General features: G+C 36.3%; 1 protein-coding gene across 3 annotated transcripts in view; it reads right to left on the bottom strand.

Annotated features, from left to right (window-relative positions):
• The window catches only part of ZDHHC21 (zinc finger DHHC-type palmitoyltransferase 21), a 38,378-nt gene that overhangs the window by 20,508 nt on the left and 3,065 nt on the right, over positions 1 to 14,805 (bottom strand). For all 3 annotated transcript variants that reach the window (XM_065745507.1, XM_065745506.1, XM_065745508.1), the window contains 4 exons: positions 9,838 to 10,039; positions 7,781 to 7,879; positions 5,322 to 5,433; positions 3,631 to 3,769 (listed from right to left, as the gene is read on the bottom strand). In XM_065745507.1, the coding sequence (XP_065601579.1) occupies positions 3,631 to 3,769; positions 5,322 to 5,433; positions 7,781 to 7,879; positions 9,838 to 9,991 (504 nt within the window). In that variant the 5' untranslated portion in view covers positions 9,992 to 10,039. The remainder of the gene's footprint in view (positions 1 to 3,630; positions 3,770 to 5,321; positions 5,434 to 7,780; positions 7,880 to 9,837; positions 10,040 to 14,805) is intronic.

Raw genomic sequence — 14,805 nt, 5'->3', positions numbered from 1 at the left:
TCTCCCAAATTTTTCTATTACATTTGTATGGGCTATACGATAACATAGATCCCATTTTGCAAAAGCAAGAGCGTCATATGAAGTGTCCATAAATACATAACGATCAAGCCAAACACAACTGAAACAAAACAAAACTACTGTGGTGTGGGGTTTTAGTCCCATGACTCTAAGTTTAAGCAGTCAAACACGGGAACCCAATTCACTATTTAGGTTACTGAATTAAACCAAGTTAAAGCAATTATTCCATATATACTTGGCCTCCTAACATCTACTTCTCCTAAAGCGTATATATTAAAAATAGACTTGTCTTGGAAAGACTTAAAACTTACCCAATTTTAAGCTATAAAAAACAAATTTAAATACACATTCATTTCCAAAAACATTTAGTATTATTAGCATGCACAAGTTGTAAATGAAATGAAGCAAACATGATTTCCTGTTTCTTCTCTTGCATACACATTTATACAATTAAATTCCCTTCAATCATACTTTTAAAACATAATGCTAATTGTCATAACTTGGGCTCATTATCTAAAGATAGTATAATTACTTAAAAGTTATAACATTCAGGGCACTCTCTGAGTAAAAAGGAAATATTTTACCATTAGAGAAGCACTGCCTATGCCATACAAAGAAAATAAGAGTCTTTCCATTAACACTGGAATTCCCTATTTGGTATTCACATCTATGTCATTAAAGGCTATCTGCACTTGAAAACTGAAAATTCTGGGCATTGGAAGACAAAAGGCAGTTTATGATTCATCCTGCCCAGAAATGCGATAGGTTAACTTATTTTACAAATTTCAAAGTAGTTTACAAAGCTACTGAAACTAAAATCAAAGGCATTTACATTTAATCAACTCTCAAAAATTTTAAGATTCCAAAATCCAAAGAGATAACAAATCCACATAAAATTTTACACAGATGATAAGACTTTTATCACTGAAAGAGAAATACTGCAATTTTGCATCCTTATTAACTTAACCGTAGCTAAAACAAATTACAATGGCTCCCTCAGATCGTGCAATGCTTTTATAACAAGGTAAACAAAAAAAGCCCATTTACAGACAACAAATTGGAAAGAAAGAAATGTGCGCATTCTTTGTTTTAACATACACAAGCATACTTGTTTTGGGGTATGGCAGACTTAAGTTTTCTTCATACCTGTTCACATGGTTTGAATTTACAGTCAAAACAGTATTAATAACACAGATACTTTATCTGCTGCTGAACAAAGCTTACAGAATCAAGGTCTTTTATGTTCCTCATGATGCCCATTCCAGCCATTAGTCTAGGAGCTCACAAGAAGATGGCAGAGGACACAGCCAGGACAGCTGACCTCAACTGGTCAATCAAAGGGGTATCACATACCATATAACGTGATGGTTAACAGTAAAAGTTAGGGGAAACAAGAAAGGGAATAATGCTTGGAGTGATGGTGTTTGCCTTCCTAAGTAACATTCACATGTGTTGGAGCCTTCCTTCACTGGAAATGGCTAAATATATGTCCGAACACCTGTTTGTCCATGGGATAAATGAATTCCCTCTTTTGCGTTGCTTGCATGGACAGCTCTTGCTTTGCCCATTAAACTGCCTTTCTCTCAACCCATGAGTTTTCACACATCTACCCTTATAATTCTCTTCTCTAGGTCCATGGGGGTTAGTGAGCAAGCATCTGTGAGGGCTTAGATGCCTATCATGTAAACCCACAACGACTGATCTGCCTCAGATGGTAGGGTAGTGTCTATGGAAAGACGATCCATGCAGCCAGCAAACTCTTCCTATTTCCACATTATTAGAGTCCCTTGTATTATTTAAATGGAAATATTCATGTAGATTAAAAAAATAAAATAGGAAATACCTTGCAAATGATGTCCTCTTCAGTGAGCTACAAAAGTCCTCAATTCTGGTAAATTCGATATAGTAACTTAGTATCTACAAATTTCAGATTAACATTCTTATGAATTCTGGATGATCAAAAGAGTATATTCTTAAATCTTTTAGCTCTCCTTTGACACATTATGTTCACATATGCTTTCCTGGGAGCACTGCATCCCTTGCAGAATGACAAGGGTGTAAATAAGGAACTTAGGAGGTTATGTCCCATTATTCCCTTCCAGAAACAGCACATTTGAGAAAGTTTAGTTTTCTTATTTTGCATCATTAGGATACAACAAAAGGTAAGAAACTGAACTTGTTCAACAAAGAAGAAAATGGGACCTACCCTACTCACATCAAAAAGCAAGCCTACAGCACTTTTCAAAGATGAATGTCATATTACCAGCAGAAAGAGTGATGGGGTGTCACATTAATGACAGTACAAGAGGGAATGGCCACAAGTTGCTCCGGGGAAGTTCTAGATTAGATATGAGGAAAAAAATTTTTCTCTGAAATTTCAGTGGTCAGGCACTGGAATGGCCTGCCTAGGGAGGTGGTTGAGGCACCATCCCTAGCGCTGTTCAAGTGGCATTTAGATGAGGTGCTAAGGGATTTGATTTAGTAGCTTAGTAGGTAGGGATGGTGATAGGAGGATGGTTGGACTAGATGATCTTGTAGGTCCTTTCCAACCTAATGTATCTATGAATCTATCAATCAACTGAATAAAGACTATCTGCAGCACTTGCAAGAAAACCTCAAGAAAATTTAATGTGCATTATAAATTTCTACAATGGTCTTTCTTTCTTCATTTAGGACATCTGTAATTATAACTAATTTTGAATGTTCTAAGCTTGTTTCCCATGTTTTTCTATTTTGCAAGCCTGTGCTCACAAAGTTTGGGACAAAGTTTACTTCAGATTTTACAAAGAGGTTCTTATGAATTTTTATGAGAAAGATCTCCTAACATACACACACATACATATATATATATATATATATATTTTTTTTTTTTTCAAAGAGAATCAGCTTTGCTGTTCTAATACTTCAAGCATTCAGCAAATTTCAGGCCAACCTCCTGAATATTATGAATGCTATGGACAAATAAGCACTAGATATAAATACTTTATAACTTCAGTTCCGTAACTGTAGAACAACTTCTTACTCTACTTCAATGTATAAGTTAATTTCCTCCATGTGTCCAAATGCATTTTGCTGAAGACTCTGAAATACCATAACGGCATACAAATCAAATTTAATTTTCCCTTAGCCCACATCACCTTTTCCAAACAGGACAAAATATTGCTTCCAAACTAACATATGCTTTTAACCTTTCAGAATGTTCATATGTTCTTAATCTTCCAGCAATATTACGATTTTCAAGTAGGTACTTCAGATAGAAAAAAATACATTCTATACAAATTAACTTTGGAGAAAAAAAGAACATGTATAGATGTATATATACCCGTAGCTACACTGCTTTATATAAGCACTCACTGATCACTTCTAAAGGAATCCAGCCATTCTGTCTCCTTTTCCAGATTTCTAAGAAAAGTAATGTTACGTTTCTAACACTTCATATTAATACCATTTTAGAACACATTGTTACTCACCATAATGAATTTGCTTACTTGATAATAAACATCTGCATGTACTTTTTTACACTCTTAACAAGTGAACCAGAAGGAATGCCTAATAATCAAAGTACTACATTACTAGCTATTAATTCAAATTGTAGAGAAAACTAATTCTTACCCAGTTATCTTTCTTCAGGGGCAAAAAGTAGTAGTAATGGCAGAAATCAAGTATCAGCGTATAAGAACTAAGAATTTGAGTGTAGAAACACAGCTGTAAAAACAGCCAATGATTGTCTTCACCAACACAATTATTAATCCTGCAGAGAAACAAAGCATATATAAAAAATGTAATATAAAGGTTTTTCAACACTATTTATGAAATATTCAGGCTACAGAACTACCACTTGTGCTTAAGAAAAGTTTATTTATGGGTCAAATGTAAGGACTACTGGGTAATACTCTCATTCTTAAAGCAATGGCCTCCATGTTAGAGATGGCAGTTACTGTAAGAGCATGGCTTTGTGATCACTTGAAGTCTACGCTGCGTTACTGAAATAACTGCTTACATTACCAGATTTACTTCTCCTCATTTCCATACAGCAATGATAAATTCAAGTTTCATGTAATACTCAAGTAACAAGGTTAAATATCTGCAAAACTTAACATTAGTATGTATTCTCCTCTAACTACATTCCACCAGTATTTAACTATGTAGCCCAAAAGCTAGAAATGCAAATGCAAAACTTGTAATAAATCTGAACACAGGGTACCCCAATGACAAATAAACATTACTAAGAAAAAATGTAAGACATAGGAGACAAAGAACAGTTATACCTATTCAGAAAGTCCTTCTGCAGTTCTTCCAATGTAAAGGAGTAAAAGAATCTCAAAGACTCCTGGAGATCTGAACCTCTGAAATCTAGGTTTAGTCTGCTTCACAAAAGTTACACTGATGCATAAAATTCAGTCAGGTATAACTGCACATAAGCACAGCAGCTCTAGCACAAGCATTGGTAAAGGCAACTGTACCACACTAAACAATAACCTCAAAAGCACTGGCACTATTCTCTCAGTCATAAATACAACACTAGTTTGAAAATGGAAACCATGTCACTACATCAATACAGGATGACCCTGACCTCTATTCTATCCTTTTCATTTTGCCTGTGTTTCTTTGCTGGCAAAGAAACCACTGATGACAAAGCTCATTTTCACTTTAAGCAACAGTCAGGCTGACTTACTTTAGACAAAGAATCTTAGCCAGACTGACTGTGACTAGTCAGGAACACTGAAGAAAACAATTTCACTACAAAATAAGAGAGGCCATAGCAAAAAGGGTTTGCTATAAGGTAGTAATGTCTTCTACCCAGCACAGTCATATCAGGTAAACTAGAAATAAAAAACTGTCTAAAAACTGTGAAATATTTTCAGTATTACAAAAAACATTTCCTTGTGTGTTGAAATTGCATTTTTTAATTTCAATCCAAGAAATATAAAGTTTTATTTTTTGCAAAAAGTATTTTTCTAGTACCAGAAGCTAAATCCCAACAAATTAATTTGCAGCATATGAATTAATTATATTGACAAAAGTTTCAATGAGTAAAAATTGCAACTTCTAAAATAAAATACACAAACTTTAGAAAATTACGTGATATATAATAATTTGTCAATGATTAAATGCTACACTGCAACAGTTCTTTTTCTTGGTTTTACTTGTAGACAAAAGGGAATCTCTAAGCTGTTCTTACCCTCACCTACAATGATTAAGCATTACTGGGAAAGAAAGGTCACAAATACACAACAGATCATGAATTTTGAAAAGATAAACTAAATGAGAGTAGATCCTTATAATAAATGCCCTGGTCTTACCATGGACAGTGGTGATCCATCCTCCTCACGCAATGTCCACAACGACTACAATGGTGTGAACGCTTTGGTCTCATCATATTGCATTTGTTACATAATTCCCACAATTCTCGTTCTAGGGGAAATCATAAAGACAGCCTTACAAAGATTTAAACTCAGTACAGCATGCTCACGATAAACACACATCCTAGTGATAAGCAGAGAAAAAAGAAATTTACTATGAGATGTATGCAATAAGCAGCTTGTTAGACAAACATCATACACTCCCCACACCATTCCAAAACCTTGAGGACTCATATTTGTCCAATATAGCTAACTAAAATAAAATACACAACAGACACTTCTGAAGCATCTTCCACCTCAAAGCATTTTAATAGATGAAGAAATGAATCTCAAGATGAAATACTGAAACAAATATAAGACAGGCTTTTATTTAAAAATATACTCCATTTTTCAGTGCCCAATGTGAGATTCATTAAGCTCATCTCCAGATATATTCATTAGCTGAAACTGACAGCAGCAACTATTGGTCAGCTTAGCTATTATTTATCCCAAACTGTGTCACTGAAATCAGAGGAAGCCATAACGCTATATTTTCTGTCTTTAAAGATGAAGTGACTGCAAAATGAAGAATCTTAAATACTTTAAAGAGCAATTTTTTGATGCACATAGGTTTCTTAAATCCCAGGGCAAAACAGCCTAGTTTATCCAAGTCATTCAGAAATCATGCATGATAAAAAATTCTCACTAAATAAAGAAAATAAAGTTTAATTTATCACTTTTTAAGCCACCTGCTGGCAGCCCTTATCTTGTCTTTCTTGCTGACAAATAACATTTGGACACTGGTAGTACAGAAGCGCAGTATCTAAGATCATTAAACTAGTAATAGTGCCATATGGAAACTGTTTTACAATCTGTTCCCATAAATCCAGTGTCACAAAGGTGTCACTCACAACAGTATTTTTAAATATAATTTATACCATACAAAAATATATCTTCCCATCAAACTATAGCATATCAGGGAACTGAATTACTACCTAAGAAAGGCCAAAAACTTGACACATGTTAAATATGATTTGACATGTTAAATAATAATAATATGATAAAAATATAATAATATGATATGACATGTTAAAAAAGATATCATTACTACAATCAAGCCTAAAGTGTCCCATCTAGAAACATCTGCAGAGTACCATTTCGCATGATATGAATGCAGCATGAAGATAAAAGACTGGAGACTTATCCAAATATACAATCTAAAAGAGAAAGAAAAGCACATGCACAAAGTTGTCACTTCTGCTGGTACTGGTATTTAACTGAAAAAAGAACAGATACATTGAATCACAAATGCAAATGCCTGTAGATGTACTAAGTGCCTTCAGTCTCTATTTCAGACTGCAGATTCTATTCCTGGAGAAAGAACTTTGACTTAAGAATCATATCTGCGCCACTTTCACTTAATTAGATGCTTAGGTAATGGAAAAAGAAGGAATACCAGTAAAAGACAGCCCCACAATCAGTGTTTCACATCTGAATCCCAAGTACATTCTTTCCTATTATGTCCTATGTAGTGTGTAACATAATATCAGCCCTGACAATAAACAGATTACCATAGATTCTTACTACTGTCAGGAAGGGAAAGCAAAGTCAAGGCAAGATTGAAATTTTCACTCTTCACTGGATCTGTTATGCTTCCTACATAACATGATTTAAGCTTGTGCTTAAATACTCCATTATAAAGTACTCTGTAAAAGTTTTACGGACTAGACAAGAACCTTAATAGCATCAAATGTGTTATTAAAATATTGGCTTTCTCCATGGGGAATTATTAAGGTTTCAAATGCCCTTCTATTTCCAGTACATCAGATACTATACAGCAATTGTGGAATAAATTCACAAGTACAGAGGGAATTCTCAAATGTTAAGTTGCTACTCTACAGCAATGCAATATAACCAGTCTGATGTTTATTTAGTTAACAGTCCACACAAACTTAATTTATTGCAATAAAATACACAAAAAAGCACAGGTAAAATCCAGCGCAAAAACAGCTTCTACCACTAGTCAGTGTCTTACAAATCTGCCTAGAAAAAAAAAAGCAGTAGAATTAAAATGACTAAATATCTATAAAAAAAGTTATTATCATTTGAAGCACGTACAATGTATTTAAAAGCAGAATGCAAAATTCTGGCCATCAAAATATGTCCCAGAATAAGTTCCTGCACAGCCATACTTCTGAGAGAATATGAATCTTTAAAAAGAAGCTTAAAGTCTACACAAAGTGCTAGAAATTTAAAGGTTATAAACAGTGACCTATAAAGCTTTTCATTCCAGTAACAATATACACTTCAGCAGTGGTTTCAATTGAATATCAGAAATTAATTCCCAGTTATTCTGATGACACTGAAGTAACTTTTAAATATATATAATGTTTTTTCTATACAGAAAAAACTTAACATACCTGTAATTGGAATCTTTGGGTTTTCAGGTAGCTTTCCAGGATCAGCTACTGAGGCTCTCACTAAAGAAGCTATACAAAACAATGAGCAAAGGTAATAACCTGAAAAAATAAGTATTTGTTATTCTTTTCCAGGAAAAAAAGAAGAAACAATAACATGTCACACTTTTATTTACTTCCTATGTATTAACATTTCAAAAGAGTGTGTAAAAGAAACAAAAAATAAGTGTTTTTTCATTACAGTGAACAAAATTTTACATGTTAATAACACACTGTACTTATTAAGTATAAATATTCAATGTACACTATACAAAGTACATATTTAAACAATACTAAACACGAGTGTATAAAATTCCAAAGGTTATAAACAAATTTAATTACCTTTGTGAAGACAGACAATGACAGTCTTTAATTACATAAAGATTTTCCAAGATCTAGAAAGCAAAACCATGGTCCTAATTTAAAAAATAGGAGTCTTTAGTTTTTAAATGAATTAAAGGAAAAAAAAAGCACCACAAGACACTGTGTCAGCATCTATAAGCTTCATCAAATTACACACCTATTCAATGAGACCCTGTCAAATTAACAAAGTTAGAATGTAGCGACAGCTGTAAATCCTCAAATGTTTTAATAAATCACTAGCATAATTTCACCAGTCCATCAAGTTCATTAGTTCACTATGTGCTATTCGTGGATGTTTCAAATCTCCCTATTCTGAAACCCCAAAGAAAATCATTCTCCATTCAAGACATGTTCAACCAGTTGGTTGTATAAGCACAAGAATTGTCGCATTGCACCATCTGCACAGAACTCCAGGTAGACCTCTACTTGACATATCACTGGCTAATCACAGATACCCAGGAAAAGAAATTAAGGAGCTGGCATGTATTAATTGATCCTTTGCCCTGCTTCCCAGCTATTAGAAAAGAGCACATTTCTCTAGCTTTCTTCATAAACTCCAACAGACTTAACAGAATGATTGTGGATGTATCCTCTCATCTATCTTCCACAAATGCTGGATACATAAACATATTAAGACTTTTGAATAAAAAGTTCTATGTGAAGCACTGATGTGAGAAGCAGTACGCACTTGCCTCTGCAAGAAGCCACTTCCTGGCAACAATTCAAAGCCTCACTGAGTTTTTCCAACCTAACTTCCTGCCTTTCAATGGCAAGAAGTACTAAATGACAAATTAAAATAAAAACACACCGTGGCATGCAGTACCATTACCTTTCATATTAAAGAAAACATAGTTACATAAAAATTTTAGATTTATTAATTCAAAATAATTCCAAACTTTCTTATTGCTTTTGAATCTACCAAAATAATGTTCTACACATCTTGCTTTCACAGGACCACTGCAAAAACCAAAGGCATTTCCAAAGAAAATCTAAATTTTGAGTTATACAAAGTACATTTTCATGCTTAACATTCTCCCATTCCATCCTTCCACCCAGCAAAATAAAACATCCCCATCTCAGAAACATTACAAGGAAAGCAATTACATAAATATAGTCAATACAACATTTACCATGACAGAACTGTTTCCACCAGAACAAAACAAAAACAAATCACCATCTGAAAAGGTCTGACTGCTACTCACATTAAGGAACACCTCCTCTTCATCAAAAAGATGGTTCTAATTATAACAGAAGCTTTTATCCAAGTTGATCCTATCAAAATAACTCAGCCAACCTACCCATCAAGGAACACGTGGCAGAGCTAGCAGAACTTAATTCAACCATCACTACACCATCACACCACCATCAACTTCTGATATGTCCATCGACGTTTTGTAACTACAATAGTTAATCCAGTGAAAAAGTTCTAGCTGCAAGACTAGAAGCTGTGTAAATGCTTTTCTCCGCTTTCTGCCAAGTTTTACTGTAACACCATTCCAGAAGGAATAAGTGCCACAATTCCTAGACCACAAAACAATAGAACGTGTCCCAGTACTCTTATCTCATCCATCTGCCTTATCCTTGACCTTATTCTTTATATTCTGGCCTGATAATTGCTGGTGCTACTAGAAGAAAAGGACTAAGTTAAATAGACTTACACAAAATCGCCACAGCTGAAATATGTCCCTCTTCATAGTGAGGAAAAAGGATGACTTTTGGAATTAAGGTCGTATTGTACAGCCAAACAAAGATAATCAGGCCCATGCAGCACCAACCCTGAGGGTCAACCACAAAATGAATTCGAAGCCCCATTGAATACAATCAAGTATTAATCAGTCCATCCAAGAAGAAAAGATGATCCTAGAGAGATAGAAATAAAAACAACCAAGAAAATTAAAAAAAAGAGTACACTGAACTAGAATTGTGCTGCCTGCATAGAGTTTCACATGCATTCAAATAGAGGAAAGAAAGTTGACATTTATGATTTAAGTGATCTAAAAATTTTTAAAAGTTTACATGCTAAAATTCTCACAACTTCCCCTGGGATTTTGTTGCTTCTCACTTCTTAAGTACTCTCCTCCATGATCTCCTCTCTTTATAGCAAAAAAAAAAAAATTGAGAAAAAAACCTCACTACCCTTACAGCTTTCATATAGATTATCTAGAATTATCATACAAGTTTTTCCACTATAAAACACACAGCAAACAGCAGTACTTCCATTCTGATAGCTTAACATGATGATCTTCTCTGTCTCTTAATTAATTTTAGTCTGAAGAAAATCCATGGACACAAACTTCAGAGCATGATTAACTGGTATTTGTTTTTTTTCTCTATTTCCCAGCACTACAAATTATAAGCACTATTAACCAGGACCTTCAAGAGAAGGATTGCAACCATTACACTCTTTGTCATGCTGTTCTCATATTAAGTATCTTAACGTTGTAACACACATATAAAACCCTGTATTTCTATCCAAGAGGTTCTCCTTTCAGCACAAGCTTCACTTACCTCTGGGCTACAGCATACTTGCCCATTTCTGATGGATTTCCTTCAATTTCTATTAGTTTCAAAATTTCACCTCATTTATTGGTCAGATACTTTGTTTTCAGGAGTTTTGATAGTTTCAGCCTGACATTCATAACTTCTCTGTTCAACACTGTCAACAAGATTCCTTAATCTCATGTTTTAATTACCTAGAGAAATAAACTCCATATTTCCAGATTTCTGTTCATTATTTATCATAACCCCTTGACTGCTGTTGCAATAGCACAACAGTGATCCTTTTCAAGTACGGCATTCACTTTTTTAGCACTTATTCCTGCTTTAACAATACATCAAGTTTACTAACACTTGTTTTATACACCTGTGTTGCATACTAAACATGGCTTACTGTGTCCTTAAAACCATTAGGTTTATGAAAATCATAAAGGACATTTAGTCCTATATTTACTTCTCTTTCATTATTTTTCACTTTGCATGCACAACTGTCTGACATAATAGTCTGTCTAGGGGTATATGTAGACATATAAATTATGTTGCGTTATAATCCTGAATTTGCTAGTTCTCAATATGCCTTCATTTAGAGTTAGCTTTGGCAACCTACAGATTTAAAACATTTTTTGCAAGTCTAAGTGTGTGCTGATGGAGAATCTGTCTCGTCAAGTACAGGAACTGTGGGAGGAGGCAAGCAGACTATGTGACATCACGGATGCCAAAAAGGAAATTAACAAGACTTACTTCAAGTCACTGTAACTATACAAGCGTTAAAAGCCACCTGCACAGAGAAGGTACGCAAGTGCTTATCAGTCTGGGAATGATGGTCAGGATGGCAAAGGCTGGAAGCTTATCACTATCTGGACAGTGGCTCTTCAGGGCCCTCATAGCAGGTTAGAGCAGGGAGCTCTACCAAATGAAGCCTCCAAGTTAGCAGGGCCTGAGTACCATGGCACTCTAAGCACCATGTGGTAAAGGCCAAAGTGTAACAAAGAGAAATTCACTACTTACACAGAGCGAGACATCTCTGCTGACCTAGTCTGTGGGCTCTTCTGCTTGACAAGGGCTCAGCTATCATGGACTGGCTGATACCAAGGCCTAAGTCTTGGTCAGACCAAGTCCTGGGGTCACACTATTATACCCAGATGCTCTTCCACATTGGCACCACAGACCGAACTAGTGGAGACCAAGAAGCATAGCCCACATGACAACACTGAGCGAGGAAGTGATGGACAGAACAGGCAAGCAAAGCATGCAGGGCAATGTGGATAACAGATCTTATAATTTAGGAAACAGGACTGAATGGATGAAGTTAGCACTCTTCTTCAGAGAATGCAGTATAACTGGGTGTCCAGCTGGAGTGCCTGTACATCGCTGAAGGTATAAACAAACTAGAGCAATTAGAGGCCTCCACGCAGGTGTGGCACTAATTTCTCACTCAGATCATGGAGACAAGCTGGAATAGCTTATGCAACTGGAGTGCTGCCAGGGATAGACACAGGCACTGTAGGAAGGATGCACTACAACAGTGAAGCAGAGGAGAGTTGCCCTTCACACGAGAGAGCATCAGGAATCCATATTGCTCTACCCTGGGACAAACCATGAACCAGACACCCTGAGTCAGGGATAGCAAGACCAATGTGGGCAGCACTACGGAAGCTGTCTACTAATGACTGCCTAACATAGGACTGATGAAGAAATTTCAACGAGAAAGCTAGAAGAAGCTTTCACATTGACAGGTTCCATGGACAAATTTAACCACCCTTGCATCTGCTGGAAGGGTGAAACAGAAGGTTTCAAGTAATCCAGGTTTAGGGAGTGCATTGGTAACGAATCCCTTACCGAGAATCCAATTGGGAAGAAGCTCTGCTAGACTTCTTGCTTGCCAACAAAGAATTAGGTGTGAATGTGAAGGTCAGGGATGGCCTTGGGTGTGATATCCATGAGATCGGGGTACTGATGACTTACTTAAAAGAGGGAAGAAGGTAAACAGTGAGATTACAATCTGACTCCAAAACAGACCTTGCCTTGTACCAGGACATGCATCAAAGACCCCCTTGGGAGACCATCCTGCAGAGAAGAGCTCAGGCTTAAGATCCACCTCCAAATTCAAGAACGATCCAGCACCATGTGCAGGAACTCAAGTAATGGTGGTAGGATTCCACTGATGAACAAGGAGCTAACAGAACTAAGACATAAAAATGAAGCATTTATGAGGGGCCAGCATAAATTGGTGACTTACAAAGAATACTGAAAAATATAATTTGAATGAATAGGGCTGTGGTTAAGAAAGTCATCTGGAGCTGAATCTAGTGAGGAATGGGGTCAGCAGTGACCTCTAGAGGTAGACCAGTAGCATTAGGAGGGTCAGGGCAAATTGGGCCCGCTGCTTAATGGAACACAATACCTGGTGAAAGGGCACAGAAGGTCCACCTGCCCTCTTGAACTCAACCTCCATGGGTAAGACCTGCTTTCTGGAATTACAGGCCGCAGAGACTAGTGAGAAAGTAAAGAGTAAGAGATACTTACCCTTAGGGAGAGAGGAACAGATGAAGAAACCTTTAAACAAACTGAACGTACAAAATTTCATGGCACCTGATGAGATGCAACAACATAGGTCAGTCCAAAAGTAATGTCTCCTATCTATGACCAATGAAACTACAACAGATACAAACAGCACAATAACACTATTCAATACAAACAATTTACAGCTACAAAACATGTTTTTTTCAACACAGGCACCACCACTAACTTTGTATTTTCTCCAGTGATGAACAAGGGCTTGTACGTCATGTCTGTAAAGATCTGAACCAGCCAAGGCAACTCTCTGCCACACTGTGCTCACATCCACTGTTTGGTCTTCATAAACGTTTAGCAAGCGTCAGTGACTATCTGTGGGTGCCATTTTTTTCTGGTGAAGGAACTGAATTCCACACATTTGCTCCACTTCTGTGTCAGATGCCACCCTGTCAAACTGCCCCTCTGCTGCTATCTGTCACAAGCAAAAACATGTAATGGAATACCGTAGGGATGTTTCAATCTTGTCAATCTTTTTTTGGAGCTGGAAAGGCATGGTTCCGTGACTAATGTGGATCGGGGGAAACCAACAGAAACAAAACAGTGGCAACAAGCTGAAGAAGAAAACTAATTTACTAAATATGATATCAGAATGCAAGATAATACAATACAATTGTAATTGAAGCTAATAGATCAAATAAAATGAGACAGAGAGTATCCAAAACCAAAAGCCTTACTCTAGTGCTAAAGGAGAGATGGCTGGGGACCACACTGCAATAATGAACAGTAAAAGAAGGGGCAGCCTCATCACTTGTGAGTAGTTTTATCTTTCCCTCTAAATGGAAAACAGAAACAGAACAGTAAATGTCTTCTGGGACACATGGTTCTTCCCTTCTGAAAATGAGATACCCAGAAATACCAGCAATCCACAAAAGCACATGATGTCATGATGTGGAATACTGATTGCAAAAATCATAAAACCCTGACAAATCCCTAGTGGCATACCAGCAAAATCCACCTCTAACATAATGGGCCAACATATTAAAATAGGAGGCATTACTTTCGGAGCAGCCCTTGCACAAGCACTGGAAGAACCCAGTCTATGTCATTGCGAGGACATTCACGTTTATCACAGAAAGGCTGAGATGATGGGAGAGGGTCCTGAGGACTAACAAATACACGGGACACTCCTATTTTCTAAGATTACCATTTTCTGCCTGTAGTGTAGAAGGTGCATTAAGTTACTTCTGATCCCTAGGAAGGCAGAGTTTATATTCCTGGAAACTGTTTCTAAACAGAGAAAACAAGATGATCGGTAGCAATTAGCACGGATTTACAAATAGGAAGTCATGTTGAAAAGCAGAGGCCAGCAAAACCATAGGAACCTAGAAACAGTGCCGACTTGCAATGATTCCATTTGGTTTCCCTCTTCCTAGAACAGTAGGTATTCCAGGATTTGCATCTTTAGTAAAAGAAATAACAGCTCAGAAAAACAAAATATTAATGTTTAAGTGGTCATCTAAGTATGAGTAAGCAGTAACTAGTGAGGGATACTTTCAAAAAGTACAGCAATCACTCATATAATGGAAACGTATCCTGAATTCTTACTGCTCGGT

Source organism: Cyrtonyx montezumae, unplaced genomic scaffold (assembly GCF_038088225.1).
Source record: "Cyrtonyx montezumae isolate F1298 unplaced genomic scaffold, pur_monq_1.0 scaffold_36, whole genome shotgun sequence".
Classification (NCBI taxonomy): domain Eukaryota; kingdom Metazoa; phylum Chordata; class Aves; order Galliformes; family Odontophoridae; genus Cyrtonyx; species Cyrtonyx montezumae.
This window is presented reverse-complemented; position numbering and strand designations above follow the sequence as displayed.